Genomic DNA, 27,952 nt, shown 5'->3' with positions numbered 1-27,952 from the left:
TATGTATATATGTACAGTTAGGACTTAAAAATATTTGTCAAAAGTTTGAAATTTTGAGTTGTTGAACGTTTAAAATGTCAACAACTGTCTACAATGCAAAATACAACTTTTTTTTTGTCATCTCTACAGAGCCCCCAACCATCACTATTGACCCAGAAATGAAAGATGGTATAGCCATCAGAGCAGGAGACACAATTGTAATCTCAGCTTCTAAAATTGTGGGCAAACCTCCACCTACTGCAGCGTGGTCCAAGGGAGGACGTGAGTTGAAGACTTCTGACATTGTCACCATCACCAGTACCCCAACCTCCTCTACTCTGGCTATTAAGTACGCAAGTCGGAAGAACACAGGGGAGTACACTATCACTGCCAGCAACCCCTTTGGCATTAAGGAAGAACATGTTAAGGTGAAGGTCTTAGATGTTCCTGGACCTCCAGGCCCAGTTGAAGCCAGTAACATTTCAGCCGAAAAGTGTACCCTGACCTGGCTTCCACCAGAGGAGGATGGAGGCTCTACTATCAAATCCTACATCCTTGAGAAGAGAGAAACCAGCCGACTACAGTGGACCAAGCTAGCTGAAAATGTCATGGATTGCAGACACGTAGTCAGCAAACTGATTAAAGGCAATGAATACATTTTCAGAGTGTCTGCTGTGAACCAGTATGGCACAGGAGATTCAACCCAGTCTGCTCCAGTCAAAATGGTTGATAGTTTCTGTAAGTTTATATTTTTTATGTGGTTTATATCTGTGTATTAATAATTAAACAATAAAAGCAACTTAGCTATAGGATCTTGCAGATCCTTTAAAATAAAAATATAGCTAATAGACATGTCTAATAGTAGTGTACACATCCAGAAAATTTTTTTTTACATATACTATTATATATTGTACACATATTTATTAGTTTCAGATTTAGCCATTCATATATTTTGCCTGTTTATGTTATTGTATTTTGCACAACTCTGTTGCTTGTGAAGCTCGCACACAAGAATTTCACTCGCATGTGCTGTACCAATGTACCTGCACATGTGATGTGACAGTCAAAGTGATTTGATTTGATTTGATTTGATTTGTCCTTCCTGTTTCTGTTTCCCCAGCACCACCAGGTCCGCCCTCAACCCCAGAGATTGATAATGTTAGTAGGAATGCTGTCACCATTTCATGGAAGAGACCAGTACGAGATGGGGGAAGTGACATTAGGGGATACTGTGTTGAGAGGAAAGAGAGAAAAGGACTGAGATGGGTCAGAGCCTGTAAGCGGACTATCCCTGACCTGCGGTTTAAGGTGCAAGGCCTGAGTGAGGGAGTAGAGTACGAGTTTAGAGTCACTGCTGAGAACAAGGCTGGATTTGGGGAGCCAAGTGAACCATCGCGCCCTGTCATGACAAAAGATATTGTGTGTAAGTAAAACTCACAGCAATGTTCTCACGGCAATGTGAATTGTATTTTAAAACTGTAAAACTGCAATGCAGGAGAGTTAGAAAATACAAATCAAGCTTTGTCAAATACATAATTACCTATATTAACTTTGTTACCATATTTTGTTTTTGTGTTTATTAGATCCACCCGGTCCCCCATCCAACCCTAGAATTACAGAAACCACCAAAACCTCAGCCACATTCACCTGGGGCCGACCCCACTATGATGGTGGTCTTGAAGTAGAGGGCTACATTGTTGAATATAAAAAGGAAGGACATGATGATTGGGAGACAGAGACACAGTACCCACTAAAAGCTTCAGAATACGTGATTGGTAAACTACAAAAAGGAGGCAAATACCACTTCAGGGTTAGTGCTGTAAACTCTGAGGGAATAGGCGAGCCTGCAGAGGTTGAGAAAGTGACTGAATTGGTGGACCAGGAGATGTTGCCAGACTTTGAGCTGGATGCTGAACTCAGAAGAACTCTGGTAGTTAGAGTTCGTGCTTCAATCCGTATGTTTGTTCCTATCAAGGGTCGTCCTGTCCCTGAAGTCACATGGAGTAAAGATGATGCTAACCTGAAAACACGTGCACATATTGACAACACAGAGTCGTACACTCTTCTGGTTATTCCTGACTGCACAAGATATGATGCTGGAAAATACCACCTTTCTCTAGAGAATGTTGCTGGAAAGAAGACTGGGTTTGTTAATGTGAAAGTTCTGGATACACCGGGACCACCAGTCAATCTCAAACCTAGAGAGATCACGAAGAACAGCATCACCCTACAGTGGGAAATTCCCATTATTGACGGTGGTTCTAAGATTCGTAACTACATTATTGAGAAAAGAGCAGCCACTAAGAAGGCCTACACAGTGCTTAGCACCACATGGCAGAAGTGTTCCTTCAAGATTCCAGACCTCGAGGAGGGAGCTTACTACTATTTCCGTGTCTCAGCTGAGAATGACCTGGGTGTGGGTGAGCCAGCTGAAACCCCAGAGCCAATCAGGGTATCCCAGGCCCCCTCTGCCCCAGAAAATTTGTATGTCACCGATGTTACCTCTGATAGTGCCAGCCTTGCATGGACCAAGCCTTTGCATGATGGTGGCAGCTTGATCACTGGGTATGTCATTGAGGCTCAAAAGAAGGACACTGATCAGTGGGTCCATGTGGCCACCATTAAGGCTCTGGATTATACTGTTACAGATCTAATTGAGGGTGCTGAATATACCTTCCGTATAATGGCAGTCAATGCATCAGGCAGGAGTGATCCCCGTGAGAGCAGACCAGCTGTTATCAAAGAGCAGACTTCTGCTCCTTCATTTGACCTGCGTGGGGTCTACCAGAAAACGATCATTGCTAAGGCAGGAGATCGGTTGAAGGTGGAGATTCCAGTGTTGGGCAAACCAAGGCCTGTGGTTTCATGGAAGAAAGGAGATACAGTGCTCAAGGAGACACAAAGACTCAACATTGAAACCACACCAACATCAACTATTCTCAACATCAATGAGATAAAAAAGAAAGATGGAGGCCAGTATTCTATGACTGGTAAAAACATGCTGGGGGCAATGACAGAGACAATCACAATCCTGGTTCATGACATTCCTGGACCTCCAACTGGTCCTATTAAGCTGGAAGAAATTTCATGTGATTATGTGCTGATGTCCTGGGACCCACCAGAAAATGATGGAGGTGTTCCTATTAACAACTATATTGTTGAGATGCGGGAGACCACTGGTACTTCATGGGTAGAGCTGGCAGCTACAGTCATCCGCACCACATTTAAGGCAGCCAGACTCACTACAGGAACTCAGTATCAGTTCCGCATCAAGGCCCAGAACAGATATGGGATTGGACCAAGCATTATCTCTGAACCAGTGGTAGCTGTCTATCCATTTGATGTACCAAGCCAGCCTGGCACTCCCGTGGTCACCTCTTTCAACAAGGATGCTATGACCCTTAGTTGGAATGAGCCATCCTCTGATGGAGGTAGTGCCATTCTGGGCTATCATGTGGAAAGGAAAGAGAAAAACAGTATTCTGTGGCAGAGGATCAGCAAAGCCCTTGTTGTTGGAAATCTGTTTAAATCAACGGGCCTTATTGATGGAATTGCATATGAACACCGTGTTATTGCTGAAAATATGGCTGGTCTCAGCAAAGCCAGCAAACCCTCTGAGCCCATGTATGCTTTGGACCCAGTTGATCCACCAGGCAGGCCAGTAGCACTAAATATTACTAGGCATGAAGTGACCTTGTCATGGACCAAGCCAGAGGGAGATGGAGGATTTTCTATTACTGGATACACCGTAGAGAGGAGGGAGATGCCCAATGGACGTTGGCTCAAAGCAAACTTCAACAACATTCTGGAAACTATCTACACAGTCAGTGGTCTAACTGAAGATGCAACCTATGAATTCCGTGTGTTTGCTAGGAACTCAGCTGGTGCTGTTAGTGCTCCATCCCAGTCATCTGAAGCAATCTTGTGCAGAGATGACATTGAAGAGCCCCGGCTTGATGTAGATGCATCATATAGCAGCACTGTTGTTGTCATGGCAGGAGAGGTATTCAAGCTGGAAGCCAGTGTAACTGGAAGGCCAATCCCATCTCTGGTATGGACCAAAGAAGGAAAGGAGCTTGAGGATACAGCCAAAATTGAGATAAAAACATCCGAGTTCCACACAACTTTAACAAACAAAGATTCGCTCAGGAGGGATGGTGGTGCTTTCACTTTGATTGCCAGCAATCCTGGTGGCTTTGCTAAGTTCATATACAATGTCAAGGTGTTAGATAGACCAGGACCTCCCAACTCCCTCACTGCAACAGATGTCACTGCTGAGAAATGTGTCCTTAATTGGCTCCATCCAACACATGATGGTGGTGCCAAGATTGAGTACTTTATCATTCAGAGACGAGAGACCAGCAGGTTGGCTTGGACAAATGTGGCCACAGACCTTCAAGCTAATAGGTTCAAGGTCACCAAGCTTCTAAAGGGCAATGAATACATTTTCAGAGTTATGGCTGTTAACAAGTATGGTGTGGGTGAACCTGTGGAGTCGGAACCTGTCATCTGTGCCAACCCCTATGTACCCAGTGACCCACCACAGCAACCTGAAGTCACCATAATCACCAAGGACTCTATGGTTGTCTGCTGGGATCGCCCTGAACATGATGGTGGCAGTAGAATAAACACATACATAATTGAAAGACGGGACAAAACTGGCCTGCGCTGGGTGAAGTGCAACAAGAGGACTGTAACTGACTTGCGATTCAAAGTCTCAGGCCTCACACCAGGGCATGAATATGAATTCAGAGTTCTTGCTGAGAATAATGCTGGGCTAAGTCAGCCCAGTCCTTCCAGTCCATTCTACAAAGCCATTGACACCATCTTCCAACCTGGACCCCCAGGGAACCCCAGAGTGCTGGACACAACCAAGTCTTCTATCACACTTGCATGGAACAAGCCTGTCTATGATGGTGGTTCAGAAATCACTGGTTACATAGTGGAGACCTGCCTGCCTGAGGAGGATGAATGGACAATTCACACTCCCAAGAATGGTTGGACTGCCACTTCTTTCACCATCACCAATTTGAGGGAAAACCAAGAGTATAAAATCAATATTTCTGCAACTAATTGTGAAGGAGTGGGAGAGCCTGCAGCTGTTCCTGGAACACCCAAGTCTGAAGACAGACTAGTTCCTCCAGAAATTGAACTTGGAGCAGAACTACGTAAGGTGGTCTGCATCAGAGCCTGCAGCACACTCAGACTTTTTGTCCCTATCAAGGGAAGACCAGCACCTGAAATAAAATGGTCTAGAGAGCATGGGGAATCTCTAGATAAAGCTAACATTGAAATCACCTCATCATTCACCACTCTTCAGGTAGAGAATGTTGACAGATTTGATGGGGGTAAATACATTGTGACTGTAGAGAATGCCTCAGGAAGTAAGACAGCCTTTGTTAATGTCAGAGTGCTAGACAGTCCTGGAGCACCTCAGAATCTGATTGTCAGGGAGGTCACTAGAGATTCAGTTTCTCTTGCTTGGGATGCTCCTGTCATTGATGGTGGTTCCAGAGTCCGCAATTACATCGTGGAGAAGCGTGAATCAACCAGAAAGGCTTATTCAACTGTGTGTGCCAGCTGCCATAAGTCAAGTTGGAAAGTTGGAGACCTAGAGGAGGGAAAGATGTACTTCTTTAGAATTTTGGCTGAGAATGAATATGGCATTGGCCTCCCAGTAGAGACTCTTGAACCAATTAAAGCATCAGAGAGGCCTCTTCCCCCAGGCAAAGTGTCTCTCCGTGAAGTTACCAGCAAAAGTGTCACATTAAGTTGGGAAAAGCCTGACCATGACGGTGGAAGCAGAATCACTGGCTATATAGTTGAGATGCAGGGAAAAGGCAGTGAGAAGTGGACCCAGGTTATGGTTGTAAAAAGCAATGAAGCTCATGTTACTGGCCTTACACAGGGAGAGGAGTATACATTCCGTATTTCATCCATTAATGAAAAGGGAGTCAGTGACCCCCGCCCTCTCAATGTGCCTGTGGTTGCCAAGGATCTGGTCATCTCACCAACCTTCAAACTTCTTTTCAGCACATTTAGTGTGCTAGCAGGGGATGATCTGAAAATAGATGTACCATATGCTGCCCATCCCAAGGCTACAGCAACTTGGCTCAAAGATGGTGTTGCTCTCAAAGAGACGACAAGAGTGAATGCAGATGCCACAGACAAAAATCTTCTCCTGGTTATTAAGGAGGCTTGCAGAGATGATGTGGGAACATATACTGTCAAACTTACTAACACAGCTGGAGAGGCATCTACAGATATCAGTGTTATTGTTTTAGATAAGCCTGGCCCTCCAACTGGCCCAATTAAGCTAGATGAGGTCACTGCTGATAGCGTGATCCTGTCCTGGGATCCACCTCAGTATGATGGCAGTTGTGCCATCAATAATTACATCGTTGAGAAGAGAGACACATCTACCACTAACTGGCAGATTGTGTCAGCTACAGTAGCCAGAACCACTATCAAGGCAGCACGTCTGAAAACTGGATCTGAGTACCAATTCAGGATTGCTGCAGAGAACAGATATGGCAAATCTTCAGCCCTGTTATCTGATACTATTGTTGCTCAGTATCCTTTTGAGGTTCCTAGTTCACCACGTTCTGTTACCGTTCAGTCAACCACCAAGGAAAGTATGGTGGTTGTATGGGAAAAACCCAGCAATGATGGTGGAAGCAAGATTTTGGGATACCATTTAGAGCTAAAAGAGAGAAACAATATATTGTGGGTGAAACAGAACAAACAACTTGTCCCAGAAACTAGATTCAAGGTTATTGGCCTGGAGGAGGGTATTGAATATGAGTTCAGAGTTTATGCTGAGAACATTGTTGGCCTCAGCAAAGCCAGCAAAGTGAGTGAAATACAAGTTGCCCGAGATCCTTGTGACAGACCAGGAAAACCAGAAGCTGTCATTGTAACACGGAACCAAGTGACACTAAGATGGACAAAACCCCAATATGATGGTGGAATCAAGATCACAGGTTATGTTATTGAGAAGAAGGAGGGAGCTGGTCGCTGGATGAAGGCCAGTTTCACTAACATCACTGAAACAGAATTTGTTGTCACAGGACTTATTGAGAATCAGACTTATGAATTCCGTGTCATTGCCAAAAATGCAGCAGGTGTTTTTAGCCAGCCATCTGATTCTACTGGAGCCATCACTGCCAAGGATGAGGTGGATCCACCCAAAATTGACTTGGAAGTTAAATACTCCCAAACTGTGGTAGTTAATGCTGGAGAGACATTTAAACTTGAGGCTGCTGTTTACGGTAAACCTGTACCCACAATTCATTGGCTGAAAGAGGGCCAGGAGATCACCGAAGCAGCTCGCTTAGAGCTTAAGAACACAGATTTTACAGCTTGTCTTGTTGTTAAAGAAGCCATCCGTGTTGATGGAGGTCAGTACATACTTCTAGTAAAGAATGTTGGAGGAGAGAAATCTGTTAACATTAATGTTAAGGTTTTAGATAGACCTGGTGCACCCGAAGGCCCTATATCCATTTATGGTGTCACTAATGAAAAATGCTCAATTTCCTGGAAACCTCCCTTGCAAGACGGAGGAAGTGATGTTTCCCATTATATTGTTGAGAGGAGGGAAACCAGCAGATTGGTTTGGACTGTAGTTGAACCAAAAGTTCAGACACTGAACTTGAAGATCACCAAATTACTTCCTGGTAATGAATATATTTTCAGAGTGATTCCTGTTAACAAATATGGAGTTGGAGAGCCACTGGAATCTGAGCCAATGGTTGCCAGGAATCCATTTGTCACTCCCAACCCACCAACAAATGTGGAAGTTTCCACAATCACCAAAGACTCTATGGTGGTGACCTGGGAGAGACCAACTAATGATGGTGGCAGCCCAATCCAGGGATACATTGTTGAGAAACGTGACAAGGATGGTGTGCGATGGACTAGATGCAACAAGCGCAATATTAGTGAGCTGCGCTTTAGAGTTACCGGGCTTCTTGAAAACCATAGCTATGAATTCAGAGTTGCTGCTGAGAATGCTGCAGGTGTTGGCATGCCTAGTGCACCAACAGTGTACTACAAAGCACTGGATCCTGTCTTCAAACCAGGCCCACCAAACAACCCCAAGGTGGTAGACACATCTAGATCCACTGTTTCTCTAACATGGGGCAAACCCATCTATGACGGTGGCTGCGAGGTTCAGTCTTACATTGTAGAGGCATGTAATGGTGCATCTGATGAGTGGTTTATGTGTACTCCACCAACTGGAATCATGGACACAAAATATACTGTGAAAAAACTTCTGGAAAAGCATGAGTACCAATTTAGAGTGTGTGCAATCAACAAGGTTGGTGTTGGTGAGCATGCTGATGTTCCTGGAAAAATTCTTTTGGAGGAGAAACTTGAAGCACCTGATCTTGATCTTGATGCAGATATGAGAAAGATGATCAACATCAGAGCAGCAAGTACGCTCAGATTGTTTGTTCCTGTAAGGGGTCGTCCAGCTCCAGAGGTGAAATGGGGCAAGGCTGATGGTGAGATTAAGGAGACTGCTCAGATTGACAATACAGGCAACTATGCATCACTTGTCATTGAGAATGTTGACAGATTTGATAGTGGCAAGTACACCCTGACTGCTGAGAATGCTAGTGGAGTAAAATCAGTCTTCATAAGTGTCAGAGTGCTGGACTCCCCTAGTCCACCAACTAACTTCGTGGTGAAAGAGATTACCAAGAATTCTGTCACTCTCACATGGGAGCCTCCACATCTGGATGGTGGCTCAAAGATTAAGCACTATATTGTTGAAAAGCGTGAGAGCACCAGGAAAGTGTACTCTCCCATCACGACATGCAACAAGATGTCATGGAAAGTTGAACCTCTTCCAGAGGGTGGAATCTTTTTCTTTAGAGTATTGGCTGAGAATGAATATGGTGTGGGTCTCCCTGCTAAAACTATAGAACCAGTTAAGATATCTGAGAAACCTCAGCCACCTGGCAAGGTCAGTGTTGTTGATGTTACTCACAGCACTGTAACTTTAACTTGGGAAAAGCCTCTGCATGACGGTGGTAGTAGAATCACCCACTATGAAGTTGAACTAGCTCCCAAGGACAGTGAAGCTTGGTCTATATGTGCTAGTGTGAAAGCACTGGAAACATTAGTGACAAACCTTCTCAAGGGAGAGGAGTACCAGTTCAGAGTTGTTGCTGTAAATGACAAGGGCAAAAGTGACCCACGACAGTTGGCTCATTCTGTTGTAGCAAAGGACCTTGTTATTGAACCTGCTGTTAGACCCAAGGCAAGTTCTTACAGTGTCCAGGTGGGGTATGACCTCAAGTTAGAGGTCCCGGTCGCTGGTCACCCTAAACCAATTATCACCTGGACCAAAGATGGCGTAGCCCTTAAGCAGACTACCAGAGTCAATGTCACCGACTCAGCACAAACTACCACTCTTACCATAAAGGATGCTACCAGAGAAGATGGAGGTATGTACACTATCGGTGTCTCCAATGACCTTGGTTCAAAGGATGCCACTGTAGAGGTGATCACCTTGGACAAACCAGGCCCACCCACAGGCCCTGTAAAGTTGGAGGATATCAGTGCTGAGAGCATCACCCTCAGCTGGGAACCTCCTACATACACAGGTGGTTGTCCAATCTCAAACTATGTGGTGGAGAAGAAAGACACAACCACAACAAACTGGTCGGTTGTGTCTGCCACTGTGGCTAGAACCACTCTAAAAGTCAGCAATCTGAAGACAGGCACTGAGTACCAGTTCAGAATCTATGCTGAAAATAGATATGGAAAGAGCTATGCAATTGATTCACAGCCTGTTGTGGCACAGTATCCATTCCAGGAGCCAGGACCACCAGGAACACCATTTGTTTCTTCATACACTAAAGACTACATGGTAGTTGAGTGGCATAAACCCCCAAGTGATGGTGGCAGTGCCATCTTGGGCTACCATCTGGAAAGAAAAGAAAGGAACAGTATCCTCTGGACAAAGATAAACAAAATGCTCATCCAAGATTGTAGATTCAAATCTACTCCACTCGAGGAAGGCATTGAGTATGAGTATAGAGTCTATGCAGAGAACATTGTTGGCATTGGTGAATGTAGCAAAGTGTCTGAGGTTTATGTTGCCCGTGATCCATGTGATCCTCCTAGCCGTCCTGAGGCTGTGATTGTGACCAGGCACTCAGTGAAACTCAAGTGGAACCCCCCGGCGTACGATGGTGGGAGTTTAGTTACAGGTTATCTAGTAGAGAAACGTGATCTTCCTGAAGGAAAATGGATGAAGGCTAGCTTCACAAACATCATTGAACACGAATTCACAGTTACTGGCCTCACAGAAGATAGCAAATATGACTTCAGAGTAATTGCAAAGAATGCTGCAGGTGCCGTTAGCAAGCCCTCTGAGAGCACAGGATCCATAACTGCTAAGGATGAAGTTGTACCACCTAAGAGTGAGACAGATCCTATGTACAACCAGACCATTGTTATAAATGCAGGAGAGACATTCAATCTTGAGGCCAGTGTGGAAGGAAAGCCTATTCCAACTGCTCAGTGGTTCAAGGGGAATCTTGAAGTTGAAAACTCAGCAAGAGCGGAGATCAGAAACACAGATTTTAAAGCTTTGCTTGTTGTAAAGGATGCTATCAGAGTTGATGGTGGACAGTATACTCTGGTTCTCACAAATGTGGCAGGAAGTAAGACTATCCCCTTCAGTGTGAAGGTTCTGGACAGACCAGGGCCTTCAGAAGGACCTCTTACTATCAGCAATGTTACTGAGGAAAAATGCTCACTGTCGTGGCTGCCACCCAGGCATGACGGAGGCGCCAGCATTTCTCACTACATCATTCAGAAAAGAGAAACTAGCCGCTTGGCATGGACTGTGGTCTGCAGTGATTGTAAAGCTACCATGTTTAAAGTTACAAAACTACTGAAGGGAAATGAGTACATCTTCAGAGTCATGGCTGTCAACAAATATGGCACAGGTGAGCCACTTGAATCAGCACCAGTTATCATGAGAAATCCATTTGTTCCACCTGGAGCACCTCAGGATCTTGAGATCACAAATATCACCAGGGATTCTATGACTGTATGTTGGAACCGTCCTGAGACATCAGGAGGCAGTGACATTGTTGGCTACATTGTTGAGAAGAGAGACAGAGCAGGAGTGAGGTGGACCAAGTGCAACAAACGCAGAGTGACAGACTTGCGTTTCAGAGTAACAGGACTGACTGAGGACCATGAATATGAATTCAGGATATCTGCTGAGAATGCAGCTGGAGTGGGCCAGCCAAGTCCATCGACAACCTATCTTAAAGCATGTGACCCCACCTTCGAGCCAGGCTGTCCCACCAATGCCCATGTGGTAGACACTACTAGAGACTCCATTTGTCTGGCTTGGCACAGACCTATCTATGATGGTGGCTGTGAGATTCAAGGCTACGCTGTGGAAATAACCAAGGCTGATGAGGAGGAATGGGCCATATGCACCCCACCTTGTGGAGTCAATGCTACCAAGTTTACTATCAAAAAGTTGATTGAACACCAAGAATACAAAGTCCGCATTTGTGCCATCAACAAGGTGGGTGTTGGTGAGCCCACTGAGATTCAGGGAGTCGTCAAACCTATGGATAAAATTGACCCTCCAGAAGTGATTCTGGATTCAGAGCTCAGGAAGGGAATAGTTGTCCGTGCAGGAGGCTCGATGAGAGTCTGCATTCCATTCAAAGGCCGTCCTACTCCTGAGATAAACTGGGCCAAAGAGGATGGAGAGTTACCCAGTAAAGTTCAGGTTGAGACTGGTGAAGATTACACACAGCTCTCAATTGAAATCTGTGACAAATATGATGCTGGAAAGTACGTGCTCAATTTAGAAAACAGTGCTGGCACCAAATCAGCTTTTGTTTCCGTTAAGGTGCTAGACACTCCAGGGGCTCCTTTAAACCTAACAGTAACAGACATCAAGAGGGAAAGTGTGACTCTGACCTGGGAGCCTCCTCTTATTGATGGTGGTGCAAGAATCAAGAATTACCTTGTTGAAAAGAGGGAGTCCACAAGGAAGGTTTACTCTAATGTGGACAACAAGTGCACAAAGACAAGCTATCGTATAACTGGCCTGACAGAGGGAACTATATATTATTTCAGAGTCTTAGCAGAGAATGAGTTTGGTGTGGGACAGCCAGCTGAGACAGAAGAATCAGTAAAAACATCTGAGCCCCCCCTGCCTGTGGGTAAGGTCACATTGACCGAAGTGACAAAAACAACTGCTTCACTCTCCTGGGAGAAGCCAGATCATGATGGAGGTAGCAGAATAATTGGTTACTACATTGAGATGCAGCCTGTTGGCTCAGAGGAATGGGTGGTAGCTGCCACATGCAAAACTTGTGAAGGCACTGTCACAGGCCTCAGTGCAGGACATGAGTACCTATTTCGAATCTTAGCCTTCAATGAGAAGGGCAAGAGTGACCCTAGACCTTTGGCTGCGCCAGTCACTGCTAAAGATATAACCATTGAACCCAAATTCAAGATTCAATTTAACACTTATAGTTTACAGCACGGTGAGGATTTGAAGATTGAGATTCCAGTGATTGGACGACCTGTTCCCAAGGTTGAATGGAAGAAGGATGGACAAGCTCTTAAAGAGACAACAAGAATTAATGTTTCCAGCACATTGTCATGCACTAAGCTGTACATCAAAGATGCAAATAAGGACGACTCTGGCAAATACACTGTCACAGCCACCAGTAGCATTGGAACAGCTACAGAGGAGATTACTGTTATTATTCTTGATAAGCCTGGGCCACCCACGGGCCCTGTAAAGATAGAAGAGGTGAGCTCTAATTATGTCACTCTCTCTTGGGAGCCACCAGAGTATACCGGAGGCTGTCCCATCAATAATTACATCGTGGAGAAGAGAGATACTACCACCACAGCATGGCAGATTGTTTCTGCTACTATTGCCAGGACAACCATCAAAGTCACCAAGTTGAAGACTGGTGTTGAATATCAATTCAGAGTGTCAGCTGAAAATAGATACGGGAAGAGTTCTGCAATTGTCTCTCCTGCTGTTATTGCTCAGTATCCATTTAGTGAGCCTGTGGCCCCAGGAACACCAGTCATTTCTTCTGTAACCAAGGATAGCATGGTCGTTGAGTGGAAACCTCCTACCAACAATGGGGGCAGTCCAATTCTTGGCTATCACCTTGAGAGAAAAGAAAAGAATAGCCTCTTGTGGACTAAATTAAACAGGCTTCTAATCCCAGACACACGTTTCAGAACTACAGAACTTGAAGAAGGTATTGAGTATGAATTCAGGGTTTATGCTGAAAACGTTGCTGGTCTCAGCCCAGCTAGCAAGCTGTCTGAGAGCACAGTAGCAAGGGACCCTTGTGACTCACCAGGAACTCCTGAGCCTATTGAAATCACCAGAAACCATGTGACACTCCAGTGGACCAAGCCCCAGTATGATGGAGGGAGTGCAATTACTGGCTATGTGATTGAGAGAAGGAAGCACCCAGACACCCGCTGGATGAAGGCCAGCTTCACTAACATCATTGATACACAATTTACACTTACTGGTCTGACTGAAGACTGTGTGTATGAGTTCAGGGTCATTGCCAGAAATGGTGCTGGGATTTTGAGCCAACCCTCTCAGAGCACAGGGGAAATTACTGCCAAAGATGAAATTGAGGCTCCAGCAGCCACCATGGATTCGAAATTCAAGGATATGACTATTGTTCACGCAGGTGAGACATTTGTCATTGATGCTGACTATACTGGAAAACCTTTGCCTGAGGTCATTTGGTTAAAGGATGGAAAAGAGATTGACAAAGCCACACCAAGAATGGAAATCAAGACTACCCTTACACGTACCATCCTGACAGTCAAGGATTGCATCAGAGTGGATGGTGGCCACTTTGTCCTCAAGCTTATTAATGTGGGAGGAGTCAAGATGATCCCAGTTAATGTCAAAGTTCTGGATAGACCTGGGCCTCCAGATGGACCTCTAGAAGTCAAAGGGGTCACAGCTGAGAAATGTTATCTGCATTGGAATCATCCCTCACATGACGGAGGAGCTGGCATCTCTCACTATATCATTGAGAAGAGAGAGACTAGTCGTTTGTCATGGACTATGGTTGAGCCCAAGATTCAGGCAATCAGCCACAAAATCACAAAACTATTGCCTGGCAATGAATATATCTTTCGAGTTACTGCTGTAAATAAATATGGTGTTGGCGAGCCTTTAGAATCAGAAGCTGTTGTTGCTCGTAACCCTTTCACCACTCCCAGTGCCCCCTCAAACCTTGAGGTCGGTGCCATCACTAGGGACTCCATGGTGCTTTCCTGGGAGAGGCCCAATGATAATGGAGGTGCAGAGATTGAGGGATATGTCCTTGAAAAACGTGATAAAGATGGTATCAGATGGAGTAAATGCAACAAGAAGAGGCTGAATGACCTGCGATTCAGATGCACTGGTCTCACAGAGGGCCACTCATATGAATTCAGGGTTTCGGCTGAAAATGCTGCTGGTGTAGGAAAGCCTAGTGCACCAACTCCGTACATCAAGGCCTGTGATGCCACTTATCCACCTGGACCCCCAAATAATCCAAAGGTCACTGACCATTCAAGTACCACAGTTTCCCTTTCATGGTCCAGGCCTATATATGATGGTGGTGCACAGATCACTGGGTATATTATTGAAATGAAAGAGGCAACAGATGATGAATGGATCATTAGCACACCACACACTGGCGTCCAAGCCACTAACTACACAGTAAAGAAACTTAAGGAGAATGCGGAATACAACTTCCGCATAAGTGCTGTTAATTGTGAGGGAGTAGGAGAACATGTAGATTTGCCTTGTTCTGTGATTGCTGCAGAGAAGCTGGAGGCTCCTGAAATTGAACTAGATTGTGACCTAAGAAAGATGGTCAACGTCCGTGCCTCTGCTACCTTGCGTCTGTTTGTGACAACCAGAGGGAAGCCTGAGCCTGAAGTCAGATGGTCAAAGGCTGATGGCACTCTAAATGAACATGCCCAGGTAGAAGTCACAAGCTCTTACACAATGCTGGTGATTGAGAATGTTGACAGATTTGACACTGGCAAATATGTGCTGACCCTTGAAAACCTCAGTGGCTCTAAATCAGCCTTTATCAACGTCAGAGTTCTGGATTCTCCTAGTGCTCCTACTAACCTCGGCGTTAAGGATGTTAAAAGAAATTCTGTCTCTCTCTCCTGGGAGCCTCCTCTAATTGATGGTGGGGCTAAGATATCACATTATATAGTGGAGAAGAGAGAACAGAAGAGAATGGCTTTCACCAGTGTTTGCACTAACTGCGTCAGAAACTCCTACATTATTTCAGACCTGCAGGAAGGAGGCCGATACTATTTCCGTGTGTTAGCTGTGAATGAACTCGGAGTAGGTCTGCCTGCATCTACAGATCAAGTTAAGGTGTCTGAGCCTCCTCTGCCTCCTGGTAAGATTGTGGTTGTTGACATTACTCGTCATGCTGTTACACTCTCTTGGGAGAAACCTGATCATGATGGAGGCAGTAAGATTACAAACTATATTGTGGAGATGCAGCCCAAGGGAGATGACAAATGGACGGTGTGCAGTGAAGTCAAAGCACTTGAAGCTACCATTGATGGACTCACAACTGGAGAGGAATACTCCTTCAGGGTAACTGCTGTGAATGATAAGGGTAGAAGCGATGCTAAGCCTCTGGCTACTCCTGTGGTGGTAAGGGACATCACGATGGAGCCCATCATCAACCTGTTATTCACCACATACAGTGTAAAAGCAGGAGATGATTTGAAGATTGACGTTCCCTTCAAAAGCAGACCACAGCCTGAGGTGTGCTGGAAGAAGGATGGCCAAGTGCTTAAGCAGACAACCAGGGTAAATGTTCTCAATTCAAAAACCTCATCTAAGATTGTCATCAAGGATGCCACGAAGGAGGATGTAGGGAAGTATGTGATTACCCTGACTAACTCAGTTGGTACCAAGTCAGCTGAAATCTCTGTTATAATCCTGGATAAACCTGGACCACCTAGTAACATTAAGGTTGATGAGGTGAGCGCTGACTTTATTTCTCTGTCTTGGGATCCTCCAACCTATGATGGTGGTTGTCAGATTAACAACTATGTAGTTGAGAAGAGAGACACTACTACTACAACATGGCAAATCGTGTCAGCCACAGTGGCCAGAACATCAATAAAGGTTTCTCGACTTACTCAGGGGACAGAGTACCAGTTCCGCATTGCAGCTGAGAACCGTTATGGGAAGAGTCCTGCCATAGATTCTGCTCCTGTTGTTGCTCAGTATCCATTTGAGCCTCCTGGCCCTCCAACCCAACTTCATGTTGTCCATGCCACCAAAACTGGGATGCTCGTGGTATGGGGCAGACCTGCAAGTGATGGTGGAAGTCCTGTTATTGGTTATCACATTGAAAGCAAAGACCAAAGCAGCATCTTGTGGACCAAGGTCAACAGAGGTCTGGTGACTGAGAACCAGTTTAAGATGACAGGAATGGAAGAAGGTCTGTTGTATCAGTTCAGAGTGTATGCTGAGAATATTGCTGGAATTGGTCCATGCACTAGGGCAAGTGACCCTGTGGCAGCCAGGGATCCATGTGAATCTCCACATAACCTTAGAGTCACAAACATCACTAGAAATTCAGTTTCTCTTTTTTGGGAAAGACCTGAATATGATGGCAGTGCAAAAATTACTGGCTACATTGTTGAGCGTCAAGAGCTTCCCAATGGTCGCTGGCTGAAATGCAACTTCACCAATGTTCAAGACACTTACTTCGATGTCACTGGTCTCACAGAAGATGTCCGGTATGATTTCCGTGTTATTGCTAAAAATTCTGCAGAGCAATTGAGTGCTCCTTCAGAAAGCACTGGACCCGTCACTGTCAAAGATGATGTAGATCCTCCCACCATTATACTGGAAGATAAATTCAGACAGTTGGTTGTCATTAAGGCTGGAGAAATCATTAGAATTGATGCCGAAATTACTGGGCGTCCACTCCCAGTTGTTTCATGGTCTAAGGATGGTAAGGAGATTGAGGCCAAGGCTAGATGTGAAATCACATCCACTAACTTCACAACCACGCTCATTGTCAAAGATGCTATCAGAAGGGACTCTGGACAGTATGTTCTTACTCTGCACAATGTAGCTGGAACCAGATCTGTGGCTATCAACTGTAAGGTTCTGGACAGACCTGGACCTGCATCAGGACCTTTAACAGTTTCTGGTCTCACAGCAGAGAAATGCACCCTGTCATGGGGACCACCTCAGGAAAATGGTGGTGCTGAAATTATGCACTACATTGTTGAGAAACGTGAGACCAGTCGTCTTGCCTGGACTCTTGTCTATGGTGACATGAAGGCAACTACCTGCAAAGTGACTAAACTGCTCAAAGGAAATGAGTACATCTTCCGAGTTAGGGGAGTCAACAAATATGGAGATGGTGAAAGCCTGGAGAGTGAGCCAACAAAGGCCACTGATCCATTCACTGTCCCTTCAGCTCCCACTAATGTCCAGGTCACCTCTGTTACAAGTGAGGCAATGACCATTTGCTGGGAAAGACCTGTTTCTGATGGTGGCAGCAGTATTGCTGGCTATGTAATTGAGAAGCGAGAGAAGACTGGCCTCCGCTGGTGCCGTGTCAACAAGAAACCTGTTTATGACCTTAGAGTGAAAGCTTCACACCTTCGCGAGGGCTGTGAGTACGAATACAGAGTTTTTGCAGAGAATACTGCTGGCCTCAGTGCTCCTAGCACTCCTTGCCCACTCACCAGGGCAGAAGACCCACAGTTTTTACCCTCACCTCCAGCTAAGCCTAGGATAATTGACTCCACAAAGACTACAGTCACCCTGTCATGGAATAAGCCACTTTTTGATGGTGGAGCACCTGTGACTGGTTACAGAGTAGAATACAGGAAGACATTAGATGATGAATGGATTGTTGGAGTACAGAACACCAAAAACACAGAATTTACAGTGGTGGGATTATCACCTGGAACTGAATATGTGTTTGTTGTCAAATCCATTAACAAGATTGGAGTGAGTGAGCCCAGTCCTGAGTCAGACAAACAAGTTGCCAAAGAAAGAGAGGAGGAGCCAACCTTTGATGTTAGCAATGAAATGAGAAAGACTCTTATTGTAAAGGATGGAAGCTCTTTCACAATGAAAGTTCCTTTCAAAGGCAAACCCATCCCTAGTGTTACTTGGGCTAAGCCTGATGTAGACCTTAGAGTTCGTGCTGTAATTGACACCACAGATACCTTTACTTCCATCACCTTAGAAAAAGCAACTCGAAATGACTCTGGAAAATACACTGTCACTCTATCCAATGTAGCTGGTACCTCCTCCTTGACGCTCACTGTCCGTGTTTTGGACTCACCTGGGCCTCCTAGTCATATAGAGGTCAAGGAAGTCACAAAGACCTCTGCTACTATAACCTGGGATACTCCTGAGATTGAGGGAGGAGGACCAGTCAAGAATTACCTTATTGATTACCGTGAGGCTAGCAAGAAAGGCTGGACTAGATTGACTGACACATGCCACAGACTGACATACAAGGTGGCAGACCTGCAGGAGGGAGAAGTCTACTACTTCAGAGTGACAGGCGAGAATGAATATGGTATTGGTGTTCCTGCTGAGACCAAAGAGGGGACCAAGATCACAGGTATTAAATCCTGAGTTGGTATTTTTTTTTTAATTTTTACAGAAAATATATATCAAAATTTGTTTTAATTGAAAGACATATTTTCTTTCTCCAGAAAAACCAAGTCCACCACCAAAACTGGGTGTAACGGATGTGACCAAGGAAAGTGTGTCCTTGGCATGGGCCAAGCCAGAACATGATGGAGGCAGCAGAATTACTAGCTACCTAGTAGAAGCACTGGAGAATGGACAAGAGAAGTGGGTTAAATGTGGTACAACAAAGTCCATCCACTTCACAGTGTCTGGTCTGAGGGAGAATGCGGAGTACTTCTTCAGAATCAGAGCTGAGAACTATGCTGGATTCAGTGATGCTAAGGAAATGATTACTCCTGTAGTGGTCAAAGACCAGCTTGGTAAACTACAAGCTTGTTATAATAATCAGAACATGCCATGCAATTAGTAGAGACTACACCTAATTTCTCCTGTTGTAACTCTTTTTGGTACTTTTCTGTTCTAGAATCTCCTGAGATCAACATGAAGGACTTCCCCCACAATACAGTATATGTTAGAGCTGGATCTACCCTAAAATGTGAGATTCCATTGACAGGCCGGCCTTTACCTAAAGTGACTCTGTCCAAGGATAATGTGCTGCTCAAATCAACAATGAGGTTTAACTCAGAAGTCACTCCTGACAGTATCAAGATTAGTGTGCGTGAGAGCATTGCAGGAGACTCAGGCCGCTATGATATTATTGCCTCCAACTCCAGTGGAACCACCAAGTCCTTTGTAAATATTGTGGTTCTTGACCGCCCCAGTGTCCCACTTGGACCAGTGGAGCTGTATGATGTCACAGAAGACAGTGTAAGCTTAAAGTGGCTCCCACCAGCATATGATGGTGGCAGTCCCATCACCAACTACATCATCCAGAAGCGAGAGACAACTACAGCCAACTGGATGGACGTGTCTTCAGCTGTGGCCCGTTGCACCATGAAAATTATGAAGCTGACCACTGGCCTGGAGTACCAATTCAGAATTAGGGCAGAGAACAGATATGGAATCAGTGAACATATTGACTCCCCAGCTGTCGCTGTCAGTCTTCCTTACAGTAAGAAGTTTTTGCTTTTCTTATTATTATACATAAACATAATAATTTTGCTACTCATTCTTTACACCTTCACTATGTGAGCATGCCAAAATTCTCAAACTCTGCCTCTTGTCCTCCAGCTATACCAGATGTGCCATCAACTCCAGAAATTACTGCTGTAACCAGGGAAAGCATTACCGTTGCATGGAAGGAGCCAAAGTCAGATGGAGGCAGCCATGTGTTTGGTTACCATCTCCAAATGAAAGACAAAAACAGCATCCTTTGGCAGCGAGTCAACAAAACAGTGATCCGTGCCACACACTTTAAAGTCACCAACATAAATGCTGGACTTATTTATGAGTTCAAGGTAGCAGCAGAAAACTCTGCTGGAATTAGTGCCTTCAGCAAGATTTCTGATGCTGTATTGGCTATTGATGCCTGCGGTGAGTTTATAGTCGATAAAATGCATGAAAAATTCTTTGACTTAAGATTTTCTGCAATATTTATTAAAATCATCCTCACTGTATCTTCCTATAGAGCCACCCCTATACTTGCGTATAACTGACATCACTAAGAACTCCATTAGTCTGGCCTGGCAGAAGCCTGACTATGATGGTGGATCCCCAATAACTGGTTACATCATTGAGAAGAGAGAGGGTGTTAGCCCCAAATGGTCTAAAGCTAACCTCACCAATATCACAGACACCCGCTTCATTGTTACTGGCCTCACCCAGGATGAAACATATGAGTTCCGAGTCATGGCAAAGAATGCAGTTGGTTCAGTGAGCAATCCGTCTATCACTGTGGGGCCAGCCACATGTGTGGACACTTATGGTAGGTCTTTTCATGTTGGGTTATATTTGTGTATTTTTTTCTGCAATTATGCATTGTCTTGTATTCTAAGATATTTATTCCACACCCTACATATTCTACATCCTGACTTGTTTTACCATCTCTGGTCCAGGTGCCCCAGAGATTGAAATACCTCAGGAGTATCTTAATGAGGTCAAGCACAAGGCTGGCTCTAATGTGGAACTCAAATTTAATATAAGAGCCAAACCTGCTCCCAGTATTGAGTGGTTTAAAGATGGCAGAGAGCTTAAGCCTACTTCTCAGCTCTCTTTTAAACACACTTTCGAGTCCACAAGTGTGTTCGTGAAGGAAACAACTCGTCTTAACTCTGGAACCTATGAAGTCAAGGTGAAGAACTCCCTCGGATCTTCATGTGCCATTGTCAGGCTGCTCATTCAAGGTATTTATTTAATATTTATTTTTCATTGTATAACATGTATCATATATGCAGTATACACCCTGAGTCAAATGTTTTCCTTGTCTAATCAGATAAGCCAGGCCCACCTGCTGGAGAGATTCAGTTTAAGAAGGTGACAGCTGACAACATCACCATCATGTGGTCACCACCTGCTGATGAAGGTGGTGCCATGGTGACACATTACATTGTAGAAAAGCGGGAGACCAGCAGGGTAATGTGGTCGATTGTCTCAGAGAAACTGGTTGACTGCATTGTGAATGTGCCCAGACTCATAATGGGCAATGAGTACATCTTTAGAGTCCGTGGAGTCAACAAGTATGGCATTGGAGAGCCACTGGAGTCTGAGCCCATTATTGCCAAGAATGCATTTGGTAAGCAAATAGAATAAAGTCACCTCATCAGTCACCCCATATGTGACTGATGAGGTGTATCTCTCCCTCTCTCTCTCTCTCTTGCTCTCATGTTTGAAAATATATCAACTTTCATTATAGACAGTGGTAAATTACAATGGTAAACTTAAAAGCTTTAACCTTATCGTTTTTATTTTGCACAGTACCTCCCAGCGAGCCATCTAAGCCTAAAGTTACTATGATCACTAAGTCTACCATGACAGTGATCTGGGAAAGACCAGCGTTGGACGGAGGCAGTGATATTGATGGCTACTATCTAGAGAAAAGGGAGAAGAGGAGTCTGCAATGGTTCAAGGTTTGTTTGCTGCCCCAAATCTAAAAAGTTCAAGCATAAAGAAAATCTACCAATGAATAGGAGATGTTAGCTTTAATACATCCATTTTTTTTTTATCAAGGTGGTGAAGGGCACTATCAGAGACACCAGGCAGAAAGTGGCTAACCTGGTGGAGAACAATGAGTACCAGTACAGAGTGTGTGCTGTCAACAAGGCTGGAGCAGGGAACTACTCTGAACCTTCTGAGCTCTATAAAGCCTATGACCCAATAGGTATATGACTTTAATTTGCAGTTATCCTCATCTCGTCAGCATTTGAGGAATTCCTTTATTGTTTACATTTTCCTTTTTTCTTCTCCAGATCTACCAGGTGAACCCACTAAGCTGCGTGTGGTTGACTCTACAAAGACATCTATCACACTTGGATGGGAGAAGCCCGTCTATGATGGTGGCAGCGAAATTACACACTATATTTTAGAGCAGATGAATACAGAGGACAAAGAATGGGTGATTACCAACCCACAAGTCAAGACATGTGAGTATGTCGTGTCCCACCTCAAACCTGGCATCTACTACTTCTTCAGAGTATCTGCTGTCAACTGTAAAGGCAAAGGAGAAGACATCAAAATGTACCAGCCTGTGCAAGCCAAAGATATTTTAGGTTAGTATTGATATAGTTCCCTTTATAGTACAAGATATTAGTCTTGAGACGAATCAATAATAAAATCAAAATTAATATTCTTTTCCATCTTTGTATGACATTTGTGTCCAACAGAGGAGGCTGATCTGGACTTGGATGTTGCTATGACAACTCAATACACAGCAAAGGCTGGCCGTGATGTGGAAGTCTTTATCCCCCTGAAGGGTCGTCCTACACCAAATGTCACCTGGCGCCGTGGTGACCGTAACATGGCTGGTGATAACCGCTACACAGTCACAAGCACTGAAAGAGCTACCACACTCCTCATCCCCAAGGTCACCCGTGATGACTGTGGAAAGTATGTGCTGGAAATTGAGAATGGTGTTGGAGAACCTAAGATAGTTACTGTTTCCCTCAAGGTTCTGGACAGTCCATCCACCTGCCAGAAACTGATGATAAAGAATGTCACAAGAGGAAAGCTGACACTAAGCTGGGAGCCTCCGCTCATAGATGGTGGCTCCCCTGTGACTAATTACATTGTCGAAAAGAAGGCCTCCACTATGAAAGCTTATCAAGTGATTACTGATGAGTGTTTAAATACAAGTTACAAGGTGTCAGGGCTGGAGGAAGATATAGCTTACTTCTTCCGTGTGTCTGCTCAAAATGAGTTTGGTGTGGGTGACCCTTGTGAAACCACTGATGCTGTCCGAGCAACTGAAACTCCAGGAGCTGTTAAAGACCTAATAATGGTGGACTCCACAAAGAACTCTGTCACCCTTCAGTGGAGCAGACCTGACCACGATGGTGGCAGCCACATCACTGACTACATCATTGAGAAGAGAGCCCAGGATGAAGTCAAATGGACTTTAGCTGCTAAATGCAAGCGGTGCAGCTGTGAAGTGACGGGACTCAAGGAAAATGCTATCCTGGATTTCAGAGTGTTTGCAAAGAATGAGAAAGGCAACAGTGACTTCTCCCAAATTGGTCCGATCACAGTGATGGACCTCATCATTCCACCTGAAGCCAAACTGAATGATTATCCCAATGGAGAGCTTGCTGTTCGTATAGGTCAAAACATCCATATTGAGTTACCATTCAAGGGAAAACCAAGACCTACAATCAGCTGGCTAAAGGATAATTTCCCACTAAAGGAAAGTGAGAAGATTCGCTTTAGGACCACTGACAACAAGACTTCAGTTACAGTCAGAGGGGTTAAGAAAGAACATGCTGGACAATACACCTTGGTTCTGGATAACAGAGTCATTAAGAACTACTTTGACATCAATGTGATCACTCTGGGACCCCCTTCAGTCCCTACTGGCCCCATCCGTTTTGACGAGATAAAAGCTCAGAGTATTATTATCTCCTGGGATGAGCCGAAGGAAGATGGAGGTGGCGAGATCACCTGCTACAGTGTGGAGAAACGTGAAACCTCCCAGGCCAACTGGAAGATGGTCTGCTCCAGTGTTGTCAGGACTACCTTTAAGATTCCTAACCTGGTCAAAGGAACTCAGTACCAGTTCAGAGTCCGTGCAGAAAATAAGTATGGGGTCAGTGAGCCACTCATCTCTTCAGATGTTGTTGCCCAGCACCAGTACAAACCTCCAGGTCCTCCAGGAAAACCAGTTGCCTACAACATCACCAGTGATGGTATGTCAATAAAGTGGGATGCCCCAGATTTTGACGGGGGTTCCCCAGTCTTAGGTTATCATGTCGAGAAGAAGGACAGGAACAGCCTCTTATGGCAGAAAGTGAATTCCACAACCATCTCTAACAGAGAGTACAGGATAATTGGTCTTGTGGAGGGTCTGGAGTACTCCTTTAGAGTCTATGCAGAGAACAATGCCGGACTCAGCCCTTGCAGTGAGCAGAGCAAACATGCACTCGCTATCTCCCCTGTTGGTAAGTAGACGTTGCTCAGTACATCGGTCTATATTTAGGAGTTGTTTTGTATTTACTGTTTAGACATTATGATTCTTTCATTTTGTCCTATTTAGTTACTCTTTACATCTAAATTATTATGGATTAATTGCTTTCTTCCCTCAATTAGATCCACCTGGTACCCCAGTCTGCATTGATGTAACCAGAGACTCAGTCACCCTCCAATGGGACATTCCCAAGAGGGATGGTGGAAGCAAAATTGTAGCCTATAGTGTGGAGAGGCGTCAAGGCAGAGGCAAATGGCTACGGTGCAACTTCACTGATATCAGTGAGACCCAGTTCACTGTAACTGGTCTCTCACCTGGAGAAAGAATTGAGTTCAGAGTGATTGCCAGGAATGCTGTTGGCACAGTCAGCCCACCATCCAACTCCTCTGGATACATAATGACCAAGGATGAGAGCAGTAAGTATTTTTAATATAAAAACATGTTAGAAGAACGCAAATCGTTGATTGTTTTTTAATTAATCACATCTTACTTGATGCTGATTCATAATTTTTTTTGTCTGCATCTCCAGTTGCTCCTGAGATTGAGTGGTCTCCAGACCAGGTGCTCACCCTGAGGGCTGGAGATAACGTCAGTCTCAGCTGCAAAATCACCGGACGTCCAGTCCCACAGGTTCTTTGGTACAAGGAGGGTAAAGAGATCGACAAGAGGACTATGATTGACATTGAGATTACTACTGGCATTGGCACCAGTAGTCTGTTTATTCGCGATTCTAACAGGAACCACCGTGGAATTTACACTGTAGAGGCCAAAAATAGCTCTGGAACCAGGAAAGCTGACATTAACGTTAGAGTCCAAGGTTTGTAAATGTGTGCAATTTGTTATAATATCTGTTAAAAAACACTGTTTTAGACAAATCTGTTTCTGTTGACACAAGTGATACAAATGTTTTTACCGTAACAAGTCTCCTCAATCAACTGTTTCCTTGCAGATACCCCTGGACCCGTCGAGGGCCCAATCCGTTTCACAGGCATCACAGCTGAGAAGTGCACTGTGTGGTGGAGCCCACCAGAGAACGATGGCTGTGCTGCCATTTCTCACTATGTGGTGGAGAAAAGGGAGACATCCAGGATCACTTGGGCCTTGGTCACCTCCAAGTGTGAAGCTTGCTCTTATAATGCCACCAACCTCATCAAAGGCAATGAGTACCAGTTCAGAATCTCTGCTGTCAACAAGTTTGGTGTCGGAAAACCACTGGACTCTGATCCTATAATTGCGAAGATGCAATACAGTAAGTAAAGTTACTCAGTGCTGTCTGTCTGACTTGTTGGGAAACTCTTAAAAGTAATCTGAATTTTCTATTGAACATAAGCACTAATGGAAGAAATGCTTTCCACCATTCAAAGATATTACTTTAAAAAAATTATATTTTTGTTCTGTTACTCAGCTGTTCCTGATGCCCCTGGTACACCAGATGCCACCCATGTTACTGGAGACAGCATAACGCTGTGTTGGACCAGGCCACGGTCAGACGGAGGCAATGAGATTAAATGCTACATCCTAGAGAGGAGAGAGAAGAAGAGCTTGCACTGGGTTAAGGTCTCCTCCAAGAGGCCCATTACAGAGTTAAGGCACCGTGTGACCAAACTTACTGAGGGCAATGAGTATGAGTTCCGTGTTATGGCTGAAAATGGTGCTGGTGTTGGACCAGCCAGCAGCACCTCCAGGCTCTTCAGATGCAGAGAACCAACAAGTGCTCCCAGTGCTCCCACTGTAATCAAGGTAGATCTTGTGGTAACACTCATTGAATTATACATGTTTCATATTCATACACAAGAGGCAATTTGGATACAAAACAGGTGCAGCATTGTAGTGAAGAACGCTGAGTTCAACTCAATATTAGATTGTAGAAACAAAACGCATTAAAAAAATTGTAACTATGCTTTTTGTTCATCAGGTCATTGACTCCACTAAGTCCTCTGTCACCCTGGAATGGACCAAGCCAGTCTTTGATGGTGGCATGGAAATAATTGGCTACAATATAGATATGTGTAAGGCCAGTCTGGAGGAGTGGCACAGAGTCAACAGACAGATTTGTATTCACACCAGGTATACTGTCACAGGTCTAGTACCTGGAGAACTCTACAAGTTCAGAGTCAGTGCTGTAAATGGATCAGGAGAGGGCGAAGCATCAGTGATGCCAAACCCTGTTCAGTCTTTGGACAGACTTACATCTCCTGAAATTGATCTTGGTCCTGACTTCAAGCAAACTCATATTGTGAAGAATGGAGGCACTATAACCCTACATATTGCTTTCCGAGGAAAGCCAGCTCCTCTAGCCACGTGGTCTAAATTAGACAGTGAGCTTCCGATAATGGCTGATATCAACACCACAGATTCATTTTCCACTCTGACCATAGAGAACTGCACCAGGTATGAGGCAGGCAAATACACCCTGTCCCTGGAGAACAACAGTGGGCGCAAATCCATCACATTCACTGTTAAAGTACTGGATACTCCTGGACCTCCAGGAGCCATAACCTTCAAAGATATTACTCGCGGAGCCTTGACAGTGATGTGGGACGCTCCTGCCACTGACGGTGGATCCCGAATCCACCACTACATTGTGGATAAGCGTGAAGCAAGCCGCCTTGCCTGGCAAGAAGTCAGCACCAAGTGCTCACGGCAGATGATCAGAGTAACTGGTCTGGAAATTGGTGTACCGTATTTGTTCAGAGTGATTGCCGTTAACCATTATGGCCAGGGAGAACCAAAAGAGATGACTGAGCCTATAATTGCCACAGAAGAACCTGCGCCACCCAAGAGATTGGATGTTGTTGACACAACCAATTCCACAGCCTCACTGGTATGGCTAAAACCCGAGCATGATGGAGGCAGCCGCATTAGAGGCTATATTGTTGAATTCAGGGCTAAGGGCACTGACTACTGGGTTGTTAGTGGAGAGACTAAGTCTCAAAAGATGTTGGTAGAGGGTCTGATTGAGAACACAGAATATGACTTTAGAGTTAAAGCCAAGAATGATGCTGGAATTAGCGAACCTCAGGGCACCTTTAGCTCTGTGGTCATAAAGGAGCCTTGCATAGAACCAACTGCTGATCTCAGCAGCATCACCAACCAGCTCATCACTTGCAAGACTTCCAACACCTTCACAATTGATGTCCCTATCAGTGGCAGACCTGCACCTAAAGTTACCTGGAAACTGGAAGAGATGAAGCTGAAGGAGACTGACAGAGTCTCCATTAAGACCTCAAAGGAAAGAACCATTTTGGTAGTGAAAGACAGCAAGAGAAGCGACAGTGGCAAGTACTACCTGACACTGGAGAATGCTGCTGGTGTGAAGACATTCACAGTGACTGTGGTCATAGTTGGCAGACCAAGTCCACCCACAGGACCAGTAGAAATTTCTGGAATCTCTTCAGAGTCCTGCACCCTTTCTTGGTCTGAGCCAGCTGATGATGGTGGTACTGACATCAGCAACTACATTGTAGAAAAACGGGAATCTGGCTCTGCTTCTTGGCAAGTGGTGAACTCCAGTGTGAAGAGAACCACCATCAAAGTCACACATCTCACCAAATACATGGAGTACACATTTAGAGTCTGTGCTGAGAACAAGTTTGGAGTCAGCAAGTCCGTTGAGTCTGCCCCTGTTGTCATTGAGCATCCATTTGGTAGGTGCTGTCCAACAGTTTAAATATCTGATCCTGATTTTATATATGTGTGTGCCAACATTGGTT

At 44.8% G+C, this 27,952-nt stretch overlaps 1 protein-coding gene across 1 annotated transcript in view; it reads left to right on the top strand.

The window, feature by feature from the left end:
- The window catches only part of LOC147310850 (titin-like), a 216,913-nt gene that overhangs the window by 170,878 nt on the left and 18,083 nt on the right, over nucleotides 1–27,952 (top strand). The window contains exons 204-221 of the mRNA XM_086267493.1: nucleotides 130–717; nucleotides 1,100–1,402; nucleotides 1,563–18,656; nucleotides 18,751–19,047; nucleotides 19,152–19,739; nucleotides 19,859–20,161; nucleotides 20,256–20,552; nucleotides 20,683–20,970; nucleotides 21,060–21,359; nucleotides 21,542–21,693; nucleotides 21,794–21,944; nucleotides 22,033–22,332; nucleotides 22,447–24,213; nucleotides 24,362–24,655; nucleotides 24,769–25,056; nucleotides 25,189–25,488; nucleotides 25,645–25,979; nucleotides 26,155–27,886. Coding sequence (XP_086123619.1) covers nucleotides 130–717; nucleotides 1,100–1,402; nucleotides 1,563–18,656; nucleotides 18,751–19,047; nucleotides 19,152–19,739; nucleotides 19,859–20,161; nucleotides 20,256–20,552; nucleotides 20,683–20,970; nucleotides 21,060–21,359; nucleotides 21,542–21,693; nucleotides 21,794–21,944; nucleotides 22,033–22,332; nucleotides 22,447–24,213; nucleotides 24,362–24,655; nucleotides 24,769–25,056; nucleotides 25,189–25,488; nucleotides 25,645–25,979; nucleotides 26,155–27,886 — 25,377 coding nt within the window. The remainder of the gene's footprint in view (nucleotides 1–129; nucleotides 718–1,099; nucleotides 1,403–1,562; nucleotides 18,657–18,750; nucleotides 19,048–19,151; nucleotides 19,740–19,858; nucleotides 20,162–20,255; nucleotides 20,553–20,682; nucleotides 20,971–21,059; nucleotides 21,360–21,541; nucleotides 21,694–21,793; nucleotides 21,945–22,032; nucleotides 22,333–22,446; nucleotides 24,214–24,361; nucleotides 24,656–24,768; nucleotides 25,057–25,188; nucleotides 25,489–25,644; nucleotides 25,980–26,154; nucleotides 27,887–27,952) is intronic.

This window comes from Aulonocara sp. 'chitande type north' Nkhata Bay, linkage group LG16 (genome assembly GCF_057382095.1).
Source record: "Aulonocara sp. 'chitande type north' Nkhata Bay isolate Kocher_YH1m ecotype deep benthic linkage group LG16, A_spYH_male_GT1.1, whole genome shotgun sequence".
Taxonomy (NCBI): Eukaryota; Metazoa; Chordata; class Actinopteri; order Cichliformes; family Cichlidae; genus Aulonocara; species Aulonocara sp. 'chitande type north' Nkhata Bay.
Note: the sequence above shows the minus strand (reverse complement) of the source record. Positions and strands in the feature narration are given on the sequence as shown.